This window comes from Berghia stephanieae, chromosome 5, assembly GCF_034508935.2.
Source record: "Berghia stephanieae isolate SIO BIC M18660-M18661 chromosome 5, UCSD_Bste_1.3, whole genome shotgun sequence".
Classification (NCBI taxonomy): Eukaryota; Metazoa; Mollusca; class Gastropoda; order Nudibranchia; family Aeolidiidae; genus Berghia; species Berghia stephanieae.
Genome location: NC_088364.1, coordinates 16,136,934 through 16,154,881, shown reverse-complemented (window position 1 = coordinate 16,154,881; position 17,948 = coordinate 16,136,934). Strand labels below are relative to the sequence as shown.

Sequence of the window (17,948 nt, the reverse complement as noted above, 5' to 3'; positions counted from 1 at the left end):
AACCGACTAGGGTACAGACTGGAGATAGAGAGGGAGAGGGAGAGAGAGAGAGAGAGGAGTGGGGGAGCTATGGAAAAAGACGGAGAATGGGAACTAGAGAGTGACCGAGCAGAGAAGAGAACGAGAGAGAGAGAGAGAGAGAGAGAGAGAGAGAGAGAGAGAGAGAGAGAGAGAGAGAGAGAGAGAGGGGGGGGGGGTCGACGATTAACTCCAACGTCAGTTATTCACAGTAAGTTTTTGCAATTTTTAAAATCTGTGCAAAGGGATATGGGTGAGGAAGGTATTACAATTAAAAGATGAGAGAGAGAGAGAGAGAGAGAGAGGAGAGAGAGAGAGAGAGAGAGAGAGAGAGAGAGAGAGAGGATAGGGATGATGATAATGATGACAACGACAATGAGTATTAATATGATGGCAATGATGTTGATGATGATGATGATGATGATGATGATGATGATGATGATGATAATAATAATAATGATATAATAATAATAATAATAATGATAATGATAATGATGATGATGTTGATAATAATAATAATAATAATAATAATGATAATAATAATAATAATAATAATAATAATAATAATAATAATAATGATGATGATGATGATGATGATGATGATGATGATGATGATGATGATGATGATGATGATTACAATTTTTGCAAGGACCGACATTGTGCCAAAGTTGGTTGGTTCAATGGAATCAATCTATTCTTTTAAAATCTAGGCTTGGGGGCAAAGGTTACACATGTGCAGATCTGACACCCGAATACCTTATGGGCCTGGTTTATGGGCATTGTTTTAATGGACAATATTTTGCGTCATTTTTTTATTTTAGATGTCTATCAAAACAACGAGCCCCTCACAAAATAGGGTTATCAGACCTGCAAATAAGTGCATGTCAGTTGGGGGTCAAAATTGTTCCGTAGAGCCTATGTCTGATTTTTGCCAAAGAGCACAGAAATACTGGCTGATCTAAAACAAATAATACTTTCTTTGTTACAGGTTGGTATCCAGGAACTCATAAACCTTTTTTATGATTAAGGGTAATTCTATCATTCGTTGACTCAAATAATTATTTATAAAATCTGCTTGGGCATAATGAGATGTAATTTGACGTTGGGAATAGCCGTCTGGCTACCCTCTTGCCAGATTCCTTTCGCTTACCTATATCTATTATACTTTATAACCGGATCGATTTTGATCGTTGATGGCTAAAAAGATGTTAATTTCAACAAGACAGCAGGAAAATAAATAAGATGGATATGTGCCTGTTCGTTAGTCTACCTTCCCCCTCCCCCTCCCCCCCCCCCCCCCCCCACCCCCTTTAAAACCAAAGCAATTGCTGTGCTGTACCCAGCTGTACTCCTTTCCTTCCTCCTAGCGTCTGTTGGAATCGCAAGGCTCTATATGCGTGCATTTTAGGATGTTTTACTTGGCCTTTATCTTTCCAGACGTTTTGGTAATTATTCTGTTGCAATTTGGCCCATTAGTTTGCGGATTGCATTTCATTTAAGTTTTTTCGGTGGCGTTATTTTGGATATCAGGAAAACAGCAGAAAAGAAGCCGTTTTAGTGTTTACATTATTCTCGTTTCAACTATAGGCACAACTATTTTGGAATGCTATCAGATTTACTTTGGTGTGTTATTTTGTCAACTGTGAAAAGCCAGCCACAGTCTTGAAGATAATGCGATGTGCATTTCAGGTAAAGACATTGAGTTCCAACTCTCTCGACTATAAGCATGTGACATTAGAAAACATAGAGCCATCATATTGCATCCAATTTTTAAATTTATTTGTTTATTTATTTTGACTCGAATTTATTTGAAGTAATCGATGACTTCGGGTAAACTCAGACATCTCAAAAACTCATAAACTTGGCACTTCAAGTCTCTCTCTCTCTCTCTCTCTCTCTCTCTCTCTCTCTCTCTCTCTCTCTCTCTCTCTCTCTCTCTCTCCTCTCTCTTATATATATATATATATATATATATATATATTATATATATATATATATATATGATGCAAATTTTCACTCACATTTTTGTGGCCGAGACGACTCGTTTCAGAAACGAGTCGTCTCGGCCACAAAAATGTGAGTGAAAATTTGCATTCGATATTAGTCTAACCATCATTATCGAGCACTTTCGTACCTACAAGTACCCACCAACACTCATATATATATATATATATATATTATATATATATATATATATATATATATATATAGAGAGAGAGAGAGAGAGAGAGAGAGAGAGATAGTTCGAAGATGATGTCACTCAGGTCTTTGTTATTGTTTTTTGCCATCCGCGTTTATGAGTAGGTAATGCTCACTGAACTGTATTAACCTGACTATAAACGTTCATGGATACACACAGTTTTGTGTGTTGGTCCGTCATACTTCCGGATGGCCATGTTATGAGCTTCTTAGCCGAGCGCATACTATCTATAGATAGTATGCAGATGACGTCACTCAGGCCTTTGTTATTGTTTTTGCCATCCGCGTTTGTGAGTTGTTCTCACTAAACTGTATTAACCAGACTATAAAAGTTCATGGTTACACAGAGTTTGTGTGTTGGTCCGTTATACTTCCGGATGGCAATGTTGTGAACTCCTTGGCCAAGCGCATTCTATCTATATAACAATTATTTGTTATTGATGTCGTTGACACGCGTTGCGTTGACCTTATCGTGGTGTGGTGGTGTTATAAAAATAAAATTTAGCATTCATCTTCACTCCTCGGTCCCATTGTCCCTGCTTTTCCTCTTTTTTTTTTTAAATTTGTTTGGCTTTTAAAGTATTTTTTGTTTTTTGTTTTTTGTTGTTTTGTCGTTGTTGTTTAGTTCATTATTTTTCTCTCTCAAGGACACTGACACGATAATGCTAATCTTGTCAACGAATCATTTGGATTATGTAGAAGAAATATTTGGTAATTTGGTGTGTTGACACTTTACATGACCTCTGACCTTTTTTCTTTGACACGTGAACTGTGAACCCAAGTTTTTGAAGGCGTTAAGCTTCAATCTTCCTTTTGTTTGCAATGTTTGCAACCCCAGTAGCAGTCCAGTCCAGCCGCCTAAGTAAGATCGGAACGAGTCAAATTGGTTGAATGTGGCACTGAAAAACATCAAATATGTTGTTCCTTATCATTGTGATTTGCTGTGTGGTATATATTTTGGATAATTTGGTTCGTTCTCTCAAAGTTGACGGGTTTGGTCAGAAGTACATTTTCATCACAGGTTGTGACTCCGGGTTTGGACATCAACTTGCTCTGTGAGTAACCCCGCCCATCCCGTCACTATCCGCCCCCCCCCTCTCTCTCTCTCTCTCTCTCTCTCTCTCTCTCTCTCTCTCTCTCTCTCTCTCTCTCTCTCTCTCTCTCTCTCTCTCTCCCACATTTATTGTCATCTAGATACACAAAGTTAATAATTCCTTAACGATATATATCTATTTTTAATCGACTGCATAAGGACTGACTGATACTGGTCCTTTTTGCTTGTTATCAGGAGTGATTGACCAACTGAGTATATGAGTATGATCAATGGCTGGATAGATGACAATCGAATCGATCAGAATATAGGAACCCAATTTGCTAGATGACAATGACTACACTACTCTGGCTACAAGTTAACGCACATTGACCCAATTGATTCAGGCATGAATGAGGACCAGATTATGTGTAATGATGGACACTGTTATATGTTATATATATATGTATTATATATATATATATATATATATATATATATATATATATATATATATATATAGTATATAGAATAGAAATTGTCACTCACATTTTTTGTGGCCGATAAATATATATATCAAGGACGCGCATGACTGATTTTCTGACTTCGCTAGCGAAGGCGATTGATTTCTATCAGCTGTGTTAACTCCTTCGTATTTTCTTACCTCTGGATATCAATAAATAATGTTTTGAAAGGTATAAGTGGATGGTAAAAGGGATGGATGAAAAAATAAAACCCTCAATGGCTGGTAATGAGCAAATTCTTATCATTATGTCACTTGTGCTACTAAAAACTTACACTTCCTACCAAATATTAATTTTAATACAACTTTGACTTTTAAGTTGTTTCCATAAAATTATGTATCACCCCCCCCCCCCATCCCCTAATCCCAATCCTAAAACTGGCAGCCTTTCTAAGTAAGGGGTCTTTCAAACACAATCTTATATTTATTAGGAGTGGAGTGGAGTGGGGGGGGGGGGGGGGGATCTTCTGCTTCTATAATAGTGCTTAATATAGGACAAACTTTTTATTAAAGAGTGAAAAATGTGGGGGAGTGGGGGGGGGGGGAAGATAAAATTGTATTAGAATAAGAACAACCCAAGGAAAATAGTAATTATAAACAAGAATAGAGCAGGAACTTGATGTGTAATAAACAAGCAAGAATATTGTAAAGTAGTCCTGGGTTCAAATCTCTCAAAGCTCACTATTTTGCAGTTTTTATGAACCACGCCACAACAGTACCATTTTCCCTCTGCAGTTTATCCGGGTTGGGGACTGGCATGTGAACAGCTGTTTGAATACAACGGAACACATGGCCGCATTAAAAATGTTTGGAGCATCGCCGTCAAGATCATCATCGTCTTGATTTTCTGTTGTTGGTGTCTTTGTCTACGTTCTCATTGGTTTCAAAAGCTGTGTTATCATTGGTTCAAGCAGGAATCGTTTTTATAAACTTTGAGTACTCATACTCTGTATTTTTAGTATCAAATATCTACGAAAACTGCCGAAAATCGTCAAAATGATGTCGTTATTATGAGGTTTTATCAAAAAGTGTGTCGTTATTTGGAGGTTTTTTTTTATTGATCTTAAATAGAAAAAAAATCAATGTCGTTATCTGGAGGTTGTCACGATTCGGAGGTGTCGTAATTGGGAGGTTCCACTGTAGTAGCAACTCACCGCTCATTCGGCCAATCGAGCTTTCTTCAGGGAAGTTTGGTACAGAGTAGCATTTTTCTCATGGTACAGGTGTCTTTGATATATATATATATATATATATATATATATATATATATATCACGATAAACACAACAATCTACTTTCACTTCCTGATGAGAACGAATATTTTGTTCTCATCAGGAAGTGAAAGTAGATTGTTGTGTTTATCGTGATATTATATATATATATATATATATATATATATATATATATATATATATATATATATATATATATATATATATATATATATATATATATATATATAAACCAGAACCCATACTTATAAGATCACCAATAAAACCCTGAAGTATTTATCGTAATATATATATATATATATATATATATATATATATATATATATATATATATATATATATATATATATATATATATACTCAAAATAATCATATTCAAATTTCTGTTTCAGTTTGATGCTTCAGGGTTTTATTGGTGATCTTATAAGTATGGGTTCTGGTTTATATATATATATATATATATATATATATATATATATATATATATATATATATATATATATATATATATATATATATATATATATATATATATATATAAACCAGAACCTATACTTATAAGATCACCAATAAAACCCTGAAGCATCAAACTGAAACAGAAATTTGAATATGATTATTTTGAGTTTACCATTGATTAACTAACATCATCCATTTTTTTTTCTTCTTCTGTGTAGGCGTCTAGATGGCCTAGGTTTTCCTGTCTTTGCTGCCTGTTTGACAGAAGCAGGTCAGAAAAATCTGTCAGATAAAACATCCACCCGTCTCACCACTTTTTCTTTAGATGTCACTGACTCTGGCAGCATCCAGAGAGCTTTGGAATTTATAGAGTCAAAATTACCTCAAGGCTCAGGTTTGTGTTTCTATATATTATCTCTTTGTACTTCTAGTAAAATCTTATTATACTATACTGCTTTAGTTTGGGCCTCGTCAGTTCTACAACCAATAAGATATTATTAATCTTAAACAGTCAAGGCTCTTCATAAATTAGGTTAGCGATACAACTAAGTTTTTATCATGGACATATGAAGGTGGACATAACAAAGAACAATGTTAGAGAAGGTTCTATGCTTGGAACAGGGAGATCTCTTATTGAGGGCAATTAAAAAAAAAAAAAGATAATAAAGTTTTTTAGGCGTCTCCTGAGCCTTATGTTTGGCACATATATCAGACTTCAATTACCTGATATCTCCTATGGTACTGTCAGTCGATGTCTCCCTACCCTGCATTACACTTTACAATACATTTGCCTTATAACTGATTAGTGAACCCACACAAGTACAAGAGTACACCACTGTCAGTCAAAACAACCAGGATGTGTTACACACATTTGAGGAAAATTTGAGACACATATGAAAAATAAATGCTTTTCAGTAAATGTTCAAAATTTCAAATGACCAAGAAGCTGCAAGTACTCTCCTGTCAAACCTTACTAAATGCTACACACATCCATCACACACATAGCGGCCAACTGTTCTGATAAAATCAGGACTTCCCGATTTAGCAATCAGGGAAAGGAAAATAAATTGGGTAATGTTCCAGCTTTTTGCTTTATGTTTGACCATCTAATTAAAACATAAACAAGGAAGAGACAAATGGAAAATATTCAAGAGTGTCTGGTTTCAGCTCTTTTGGGCCCTATGCACTTAGTTGTCACACATTCAAATTCATAGTCTGTTTCACAAGAACATCTTCTTCTTCTAGGTTCCATGCCTGGTCCAGGCTTCGGATACTGCATGAATTATCTCTCTCCATTCCTCCCTGTTTCTTGCTTTTTCAAACAGCTCTTGGATTGTTAGGTTGGTGAAGCCCTTCAGTTGGTCTATGAGTGTTTTTCTTTGTCTCCCCCGGGCGCGTTTACCAGGTATTTTTCCACAACTTGCCAGGTATTCATTCTTATCTTTCCTTACTATGTGTCCGAAAAAGGATAGTTGTCGATCCACTATTAAGGGCATTAGTTTCCTTTGTTGGTATGTTTGTTTTAACACTTCTTCGTTCGTTTTGTGTGCAGTATACGATATTCTCTGCATCCTTCTCAAGCACCACATTTCAAAAGCTTCAATGTTCTTTTGTGTTTCTGCATTTGTAGTCCAGCTTTCGCATCCGTATAACAAGATTGGCCACACGTAGCACTTCAAGACTCGGAATCTAATCCCGAACGACATCTGTTTGTTTTTCAAAATGTTTCCCAGGTCCATGAAGGCCTGTTTGGCTTGAGTTATTTCACAAGAACAGGCACCCATAAATACAGTTTTAAAGAGAACAATGACAGAGTGGTATAGTTTGCAGAGCAATATGATACATGCTCTTTATTTGGAGTCATTCAAAACATTACTTGCTTGATTTTTTTTTTTTTTCAATCTCATCAAACTTTGTGAAGGTTTAGTGATGGGCAATTGGTGGCCTTTTCTCAAAGCAGATCTCTCACAACCGCGCCCAGATGTGGTTGTGATGCCCAGAATTCAGTTTTTCTATTTCTACCAGCCTTTCCTTTATATTTTGAATAGTCATAATCTATATTCAGGTTTTCGTCCAATCAAGTCATCAATCACATGATTTGTTTCTGTCCAACGATGGGATATTTCTTAACAAAAGTAAACACGCTGCTTTGTTTATGAAAGTTTTAAACATACCCATGTGTCAAGCTGAATAAAATGACCAATCATGATTTTAGATATTTCAAAAACTGTGAACACTTTTCACAATGTGAGTCACTTTGAGCACATTTTGCATTGTGACCAATGAGCTCGAGCCCATGGAAAGGTGATGTAGACCATCCCCATTAGGGTCAGTGTGGTTACTTGAGATGATAATATCGATAAGCAGTATGTTCAATGAAAGTGGGCAATTAAGTTTGATATCCTCACATTATTTTATTTATTTTACTTTCATGGCATATGCCTACTATCTCAAACTCAATGACCTAATGAATTATAATATCTTATAAATATGAGAATGCCATTCGTAAAGAGAATGATTTGCTCCATTTGGTCTACTTTATTTCCAATAAGTTTGCCATCGACTTTGGTTTGGAGAGTACTGATGAAAATTGTTCATTAGGGATATTTTGCCTTTCTTACTGGGTCTTGGGTTAGCTTTTTATATTTGTCTTTCAGTGGAGCTATTCCCATGTTTTCTTTGTTTTTACCTTTTATGTTAGACCAGGGTTTACTTCTTTCTGTATCTTCATCAATAATAAACCTTTCAAAGGCAAGATTCGAAAAAGTGAGAAACAAAAATGAATATAACAGCTTCAAAATAGCAAATTATTTATTCAATGGTTTTTACCTTGCAGACATATGATGTATGATCTTAAGTTACATGTGACAGCACAGACAAAGGCCACTGTCTATTTTTATCATAGGATTCTCATTGTCCATTCCACAGGATTGTGGGCCATTGTAAATAATGCCGGTATTGGTGGCCCTGTGGTTCCCGTAGACATGTGTCCCATGGATGAGTTCTACAAAACTTGTGTCATCAACTTGCTCGGACCTGTGGAAATTTGTCATAAATTTCTTCCTCTGGTACGAAGGGAAAAAGGTCGCATTGTGAACATGGCAAGTGTTATGGGTCGTAGTGCTTGTGTCACTGCTGCTTATACTGCAAGCAAGTTTGGAATGGAAGGATTCTCTGATTCTTTAAGGTTTGTCATTGTGTATTATTTTGTTTTGTTTGTTTTGTATTTTTTAAGGACATATTATTTAGTTGTGCCAATGTTATTCTGAATAATGAATAATCTGAATAAGGGTGATTTATGTACAGTCAGAAAGTATGGAATGATTTTTCCCACTAATCCAAAATTCCGTGGATTTCAGAATCTACCAGAAGAAAGACAAAGATGTTTTTGAGCCACATTTAGAATATCTGAAGTACTAGTGTCAACACCTTATATAAAGAGTGAAAACTATCAAAAACAACTGGATAATGCGATCAAGGTGCCCTATGTATCAAAGGACTGCTGTTTGTAATAGTGGGCTTTTTAATGTAAAATTGTTGTTTGCTTGATTGCTGAAATAATATCCATTTGCCAAATAGCAAATAATGTTAAACTTCCTGAATAGATTATATTTGTTTTTAGAGTTTAACAGTGTTTTAAACACTTTTTCTTTTAGGACATACCAGTGCCATTTGATATGTAAAACAAAATTTACTATGTAAGGAACAGCATACATTCCGCACACAAAAGCCCATTTTTTTGTTGTATCCTGTGAGATATTTCATGATTGAGACAGATTCTATATGAAATTTTCCATTTGACCTTGATTTTTGTTTTAATTATTCCATTCGTCTTGCAGCCATATTAACTGACATCACTGTTTGATTCTAGAGATTATGCTGCATTATGAATTAATTGTTCCAATGTTTTTTTTTCTTTTGTTATTTGTTCATAAGTACACATTTTCACGGTTTATTGTGCTTTTTTAAGCAACTTTGTAGACCATTTTTGTAGTGTTGGGTCACTTTCAGAATTCCAAATTTTTGTCATTAATTCTCTTGAAGGGTTGTCTAGATCTCCAAGCCTTAAAGTATGGTTTATTCTTGAAAAAAAAAACGGTTCTGTGGCAGTCTTGAAAATGACTGATAAACTTATGGACATACTGTTGTATAATATTGTACTCTAATAGCGAATATGGTTTCCTTTTGCATTCATCACCACTTGGAAATGAGATCTCATGCTGTGGTTGAAATTTTGAAAAAATCACTGAGGGATATTGTTCCATTCATCAATACTTGCTCAAGGTCTGTTATGTTTGTAATTAATCGGTGAGTTGGTGTCATTGTTGTTGATGTGACAAAAACGTCTAACGTGGAATTAGATGAGGAGGATACAGCTTCATTGGGACCAGTTTCTGGGCATGCCACTATAGCAGCTATCAAGACCCTTCTCTGCTTTGCACAACATCATTCTGAGAGCACTTCTTTAGTTGATGTCATTGCCAGTGCCTAGGATATGTAAAATGATAACTGACTTTTTAAAGGAGACATCATAAATTTCAAATCGGCCATTGAAAGGGCCATCATATCATTCAGATTGACTTCCCTTGTTGTAATCTTCCATTTTCCATTTGTTTCTCTTTCATTTTGTTGGAAGGACTGATAATCGACATGATGCTTATATTGATATATTATCCCAGTCCTGACGATGTTGACATGGGTGTGTTAATTTTTTTTCCTAATATTATTTATGTGTAAATTCCACCACTTTAAAAGTAAATAATATATGTGGTAATGTGGCAAAACCGGTCGGATTTCAGAAAAATTTGAAACAAATATAAATATACATTCGAATAGAAGCACCGTCTTTGGGCAAAATGTTGTTTAAATTTTGTAATTATTTTAAGTAGAACCTAAGTTATTCATATTTGAAGGGAGGGGTCAAAAAATTTTTTAATGGAGAAAATCGCTTTTTTTTTTTACGTGGATACAACATACTGTATCTGTATCTGTATGGTTGGCGCTGAAGAAACCAATGGTCTGGTTGTATTTCAGCGGCGTCCTCATTGGGCGCGGGCCCATGTCAGTCGGGCCTTGAAATCGTTTAGGTGTGGTGCCATGATGACCAGTTCATCCAGCCCATTCCACTCCGAGATAGTTCTAATGAAGAAAGAATTTCTGTAGTTTTGTGTTCTTGTCTGTGGGATTTTGAAGCAGTTTGAATTGTTTGTGGCGTATCTGTCAATGTTTGAATACAGTTACATTATCATCACAACAGTACTTGCACACCACATTCATAGTCAAATATGGAAAAAATAAAGCCTACCTGTAACACAAACCAAAGATTTTGACTTTATCCACACACATATGATAGTTTCTATTGAGATATTCTTAAATTTCTTTTGGAAGTAATTGTTGTTACATTTTCTCATACCTTTAGGCGTGATGTTTACATGCAGGGAATAAAGGTGTCAATTCTAGAGCCAGGCTTTTTCCAGACCAATATCATAGACAAAGACCTACTTCTGAACAGTATAAAAAAACATTACAGTCAGGCTGACACAGAAGTGAAGGAGGCCTACGGAGATGAATTCATTGACTGGTGTAAGTATATCATAGCTAGTGTTAGAGACTTTTTCTATTTATATTTTATTTTTAATCTAAGCCATATCTGGAGAGAGAAAAAAAGAACTTTATCAATCTGCAATGCTCATAGAGGTTTAACAATCATACAAGCAAATTTGAACAACTGATTTTTAATTATAATAGATTTATTAAAATGAACACCCTTCCAGGCAACATTAAAATATTTTATCATTCCATAAGGGAAAGTATAGCCAATTCCTCAAACCTTTGATGCCAGCAGGAATCGTCCACATTGCTCAATTGAGATTGAGCAGTCAGGTGTAAACAGTCTTGCCCAAAGACAAAATTGACAGTCCCTTACTCGGAGCTCTAACCCAAGTCCTTCAAGTGGATAAGAGTTACCTTCTCTTCAATTGGTCAATGAGTTGAGATGGGGGCACACTTTATATATAAATTACACCCTTTAGTGAAACATCTAAGATGCTGTGTCTTAGGCATTCCATAAAGGAATGTAGATAATTCATCAAACAAATGTCTGATGTCAACAGCAGTCTTTTATGTTGTCCAGTTGAACAAATTTGAGGTTAATAAATAATCTTACTCAGGAAAAAGCAACATTGTACCGGAGGAACAACTCGAATCTAGGATTGCTGGGCTATAGTACTATGTCCTCTTTACCATCTCAACACCCATAGGAATGGGACACAGCTTTATTAAAAACTTGGATATAAGAGGGTTGTCATGTTTTGGGTTTAAAAAATGTTTTAGCACCTAGTGCTATTTTATTAAATTATTAAATTAAGTATGGAATACATCAGCTGTTTGATATTGCAAAGGTAAGAAATATCAGGTCATTTGTTAAGACATCTTTGTATATTCGGTTACAAATTCCTGGTTGCCAGTCAGGTTTATGTCAAAATGCCAATGCAGGCTAAGTGATATCATTATGATCTATCCAGTCTTTATTACTGTATATGAAACCTTTTTGTATATTTTTTTTGCTTCCATCATTTTGTTGCTAAAATGGGAAGAATTAACTATAAAAACGTGTCATAATAAATTAAACTTGTGATTCCATTCTGGTGCAGCACAGATAAAGCAGTTTCATTAATGCACTTGACGCATTCTTCAATCAGGCCATCTGTGACCTATTGTCTTTAATTGGTATTAAGTTGGGGTGAAACAGAAACTGAAAACTGAATCTTTCATACAAAATGAGCCTTTGTGAGAACCAGGTTTGTTGCCATATATATGCACATTAGATCATTATTGTCCAGAATTAACACAGTCTGAGCACCTAAACAATGAAGAAATAGAATCTGGCGAAGAGGACCTATAAGGACCTGTGCTGGAAACAATCCATAAGTATCCATAAGTAAACCCCTTTGCTTTTATAATATTTGCTTTTGAGAGATGAGATCTTTTTATCTATTTTAACATCTAACAAAAAAGAATGATAAATATGTTTTTTTTATGTCTTAGATAAATCAATTGCGTACATGGCTATGATGACACATTACTATAAGATTATTTATGGGAAAGCATAACTGAGAAGGTGTTGTCAACTTCATTAAATGTAATACATCCAATTTTTTCAACAATAATATTAGAAATGATTAAAGCTGTGTTAAAAATTTGAAACATTTTAAAAGGTGAAGGAGAGTTGTTACATGCATCCATGACAATATTGCGACATGCTTTAACGTCCAGTTTTTTAAAACCAGAATAACCTAAAATATTATGTTTTTCATCGTTTTTATTTTAAATTCACTTTATGACATCACCTTCATTTTGACGTAATGTCAGGTTGAGGTTAAGGTTACAAATGCAATCAATTTCCATGTCATACAGACCAAATCTATTACTCAGTGCCTTTTTTGTTCTACCAATCTTACATCTGTCACTGCCTTAGGCTTAGGTACTTATTCACACCTATGTTAAACGTGGTAAATTGCATACCAAAGGCAATCAATGTCACCTATCAATTCCCTGACCATACTCAATATTGCTTGACTGTTTTGCATTTTTCTTATTTTTGTCGTTCTTTAGCATCTGTATTGGTGGATGAGATGAACAAATATGCAAACCCTAATCCATCCCTGGTGGTGGATGCTTACACCCACGCAATTGTCTCCAAGTACCCTCGAACTCGCTACCTCCTAGGTTGGGATGCCAAACTGCTTTTTGTCCCACTGTCATGGCTGCCAGGTGGGGTGTCAGATTGGATTATCATGAAACTGAGGGCCAAGGCATACGAAGCAGCAAAAAAGAAGCAGAACTAAAAGCATTGGTGACTCATTGTCTTATGTCAGGGCCAATCAAATGAAAAATGGGATTTTGAAGTGAAAATGACTAGAAAGTGAAATTTTTGTTTTGGTGACTCTAAGAAATTTTATTCATTCTCCTTGTTGAAATATAAAACCTCTTCTTGACAATGAATTCCATTTATAATATCTTGTAATATCTAGATAACCCTGATGTAATACTGCTTTGAGGCGGTAATTCACATTTATGAAATATCAAGGATTATGAGTTGACAATTGATGATGATGGTAATGATAAGTAAAACAATTATGTTAGTATGAAAATATTGAAGTCCTCTTTCAAACTTTCACCGTACACCACGATTTAGCTAAATATTTAATTTTATAAGATGTTTTTAAAAAAATATATGGACATATTTTAATGCAATTTTCCCTTATAGATAATGGCGCTGATATAACCTAAATGTGTTGCAAGCGCCATAAAACCCTTAAAAACAAAACAGTTGCAAGCGCCATAAAACCCTTAAAAACAAAACAAACAAAGCCTTATAGATAATTTTATAATCCAATTGCATTGCCAAGGTTTGCTCAGATTATCACTGGTGATGAAACATGTCGTTTGATTTTGTAGGAATGGGGGAAAAGGTTATGTTGTTATTTTGTCCTTGTCTGGAGGTGATAAGTAGGCTTGTGCCACCTCTTCCCCTCTCTCGTCATACGTGAATGTCTCGTACATCACATACATTGAGATCATGATTTTTAATTTACAATATGGGATTTTCATATTCAATCAACAAAGTTAAATGTATTACCAAACAGTATTTTCTTTTATTACACGTTGAATTTATATATACTAATCTTATTGGTTTGCTCACCAATATGCTTTGGATCATAGATAAAGAACTGAACAAGTGTGTATGAAAGGTGCCAGACAAAGCAAGAAAGAAAATGAAACATCCCAAAAAATCAGTACTTCGAGGTTGACTGATTTTCTGGGATGATTTTTTACTTGTATTTTTCTTTCTTGCTTTGTCAGGCACCTTTCATACACACTTGTTCAGTTCTTTATCTTACACCGGTGCCTGCTTCTTAATTTCTTAATTTGATATTTGGGTCATAGACTGCCTATGTTGTGTGTAGATGTTGATTATTTCAGAAGAGATCTCTTTGCTCTCTCTTTCCGTGTTGGTAATTATTAGAGTGGAATTTCGATAACACAAGATTTATGGGACTTGGTTATATTTGAGGTCTCTGTAAATTCTTTATGTTGCCAATATTAACATTTTTAAAAGATATAAAACATATGATTAATGGCCGGACAAATCAATCCAGAAATGGGGAAAATAAAAACCATGATATGATTGCAACTAGATTATGCTATCTTTTCTAGGTAATTAAACAATAATTTTTGATACACTAAATGGAAAAAATAAACAAAAGAAAATTGTCAGCTCTCGTTTGATTCTCTTAAACTGCTCCGGCAACCTCTAAAACGTTTTGTCATACCATTACACATGTGGTCTTATTTTCATCTTAGTTGAAAATGAGTCCATTTGACCTGATATTAACCCCTTTGGCCCTCAATCATAAGAAGTGAGGAGACCCAAGTGTTGACAAAATAACTATTATTGATTATGCAAGCAATGTCGATACCATTCACACCTGCCCACATCTATCAATAAAGTTTGGTTACAAAGACTTTTGGAGATCAAATTTTAGCCGAATTCGGATTTTGTTTTCTTATAGATTCATAACATTTTATATACATTTTTAAAGGAAAATTAGTGAAAGAAGTCTTTTAAAAAAAAGATCTGTTTCTTACTATAAGCACATTGTTTTTTTTATGATATTGGTAGAAATGGTATGTTATTTTTACTGCCTATATTCACACTGATATTTTTCTTAAAATCTGGAAAATCTGAAGATTGTTTCTAATGAAAATACAGATTTTGCAATGGCTATTGCTTCTGACTGTAGTGTAACAACAACAATTCTCACCAACTAAACAATACCCATTCCACTATTATGACAACGAATTACGACTAACTTAACCTCTATGCCAATGAATTACCGGTCAATAGCTTTTATCTAATTATCCTTTATATGCCCACTTTTGGTCAATATTATTTCTTGGGTACCATCTTATTCTGCGCTTTTATAAATATTTTTATAGAACTTATTATGTTGCCTTACTATTATGTTGAACTATTCATGTGATTACTTTTATTTTTAATAGAACCTGTGATGTTGCTTTAATTCTCTGTTCGATTTTGTAGTGATTACCTATACTTTATTTATTTTTTACAGAACTTATGATGATGTTTGCATTTTCTGTTGTTGTTATCGCATTTATTAAATATCTTATTGAACTTGTGATGATGTTTTTATTCCATGTTGAACCTTCCTGTGATTGCATTTATGATATATATTTTTAAAAAACTAGAGTGGTTTATTTTCTGTTTAGACATTCATATGATTGTAATTATAATTCTGGAGTGAACAACAATGTAGCTTCTAAAGTCATGGCCAGCATCTAGCAAAAATTGCATGGACATATTATATAAATCAATTATATTTTAACAGTTATGCGCTTTTATCACAATCTATAAGGAGATAAATTGAGTGTGAATTTTTAAAATAATACAAATGAAAAAAAAAGTGAATAAATATAGTGACATACAAATAAGATGCAAATGTTTAAAATTAGAGCTTTTGATTTATTTACAAATATATATTTGTATAGAACTTATGATGCAACCTTAATTTTCTGTTGAAATGTTTGTGTGAACTTATAATATAAACTTATGATGTTACCTTAACTCCCTGTTAAAAATTCCCATTTATAAATGAAACTTTAAACTCCGTTTTTGTTATTATAAAGCTATTTTGGTTTTTCTGTTATATAATTGTAGAATTTTCTCTTCGTAGACTAACTTCATTCCTCTGGGCGAGGTCCTCTTATATCTGTTTTCCGAGTTGCTCTCTGTCTTTGTCTTGAAATGGGATTGCTTGGTTTTGTCCTGGCCCTTGCAGAAACCTTGTCTGAGATGGAAACAGTATAATTATAATGTACGGTTTTTGGAGATATTTTTTTCCATTGTGAATCATCTCTCTATTATGTACTGTTATAATTGTTGGTTTGAATACGTTATGATTTGTAAACATGTGATTGTGTTCATCTTAGTGGGATCCTGCACTTGTGTCTAGATGAGACTTTTAGGTGATCTCAAACTAAGAACACTGATAGTATACTCTTGGAATCTAAATCTGTTCCCTATTTGAACCAATCCCCCTAGTCTTACTTGGTCTCATGTCTTTTCAATTGTAAATCTAGAATTTTTTGACATTCCCATTTTTCTTCCATTTTTACTGGCGCTGAAATGGCCTAAATGTGTGGCAAGTGCTATAAAACCCTTAAAAACAAACAACTTCATTCCTTTGGGTGGGGTTCCTAACCTCCCATAGTGGGCAGGGAGGAACTTACTTTCTTTTCTATCCCCCTGTTTCTATTTTCCAACATGCTTTCTGTCTTTGTCTTGGGATGAGATTCTTTGGTTTTGTCCTGGTCCTGGCCAGATACCCTGGCTGAGAGGGAACCAGTCAAAGTATAGTTAGTTTTGGGAGATGATATTTTTTCCTTATTAATCATCTCTCTTTCATGTACTGTATTATATTATTTGTATGATTTGTAAACATTTTAGTGTATTCCTCTTAGTGGGACCTGTGCTTGTTTATGTGATCTCATAGCAAGTACATTGATAGTGTACTCTTGGAATCGACATCTGTTCCCTATTTAAATCCTTCCCCTTTGTCTTACTTTTTCTCGTGTTCCTTCATTTTAAAAACAATAACTTTTTTGACAATCCCATTTTCTTCCTTTTTACTGGCACTGAAATGACTTAAATGTGTTGCAAGCGCCATAAAACGCTTTTTTTTATAAAAGAAAAAGAAATGTCTTTGTCATTCATCAATTGCTGTCTTCCTCGGAATGTATTTTTATTTATCTTAATACTTTAACCACTTATTTTAAACTAATACCCCTTTATCGCACTTAGTTATTTTATTTGAATATGGAATACATTAGTAACAAACTGCTGTTTATTTGCTTTGCGCTCCACAGGCTATTTATTTATTTCTTCTATTAAGTCGCCAGAGATTGGTACTTCAATCTTAATTTTTAGTGAGTCTTTTGATATTCGAATTTTTGTCTGAGTTTTTATTGACTTAAAAAAATATAATTTTAAAAACCATGCCATCCGAAAAGATTAAAAAAAATATGCCATTCTGTGCGGAATCTGAGAAGCCGTTGCTTAGGCATTCCCGAAGGAATATAGATTATCCACCAAAAGCCTGATGTCAACTGGAATCACCCATGTTGTCCAAATTGACCAAATTGGGGGTTAACAACCTTGCCCAAGGAAAAAAGTGAAAGTGCCAGAAGCAGGGCTAAAACCCGGTACCACACAGGTTACAATGCAATGCCTTAATAACTCGGCCACCTTGCCAATGTCAAGATGTAATTAATCAAGATGTTTTTATAGTAATTTGAAATTCATCAATTTCTTCATTAGTGCTTAGGTGCCATTTATGATAACAATTTGTATTTTACATATTTAATTTTTTTGTCAGGGATCAGAACTTCAATTAAAAATTTTTAACGAG

The 17,948-nt window shown here is 34.3% G+C and overlaps 1 protein-coding gene across 1 annotated transcript; it reads left to right on the top strand.

Moving 5' to 3' along the window:
* The first annotated feature begins 3,017 nt into the window (after positions 1–3,017).
* Positions 3,018–17,948, top strand: LOC144972486 (retinol dehydrogenase 7-like). Its single transcript, XM_078913760.1, has 5 exons — positions 3,018–3,272; positions 5,676–5,851; positions 8,386–8,644; positions 10,877–11,040; positions 13,072–17,948. The coding sequence occupies exons 1-5, from the start codon at positions 3,133–3,135 to the stop codon at positions 13,302–13,304; spliced, it is 972 nt and encodes a 323-aa protein (XP_078769886.1). The 5' UTR covers positions 3,018–3,132; the 3' UTR covers positions 13,305–17,948.

Excerpts from the sequence above, each read along its gene's own strand:
- LOC144972486 (XM_078913760.1), top strand. The coding sequence starts at position 3,133 with ATGTTGTTCCTTATCATTGTGATTTGCTGTGTGGTATATATTTTGGAT. Across the intron at positions 3,273-5,675 it reads TTTGGACATCAACTTGCTCT|GCGTCTAGATGGCCTAGGTT; the intron begins GTGAGTAACCCC and ends TCTTCTGTGTAG. Across the intron at positions 8,645-10,876 it reads GGATTCTCTGATTCTTTAAG|GCGTGATGTTTACATGCAGG; the intron begins GTTTGTCATTGT and ends TCATACCTTTAG.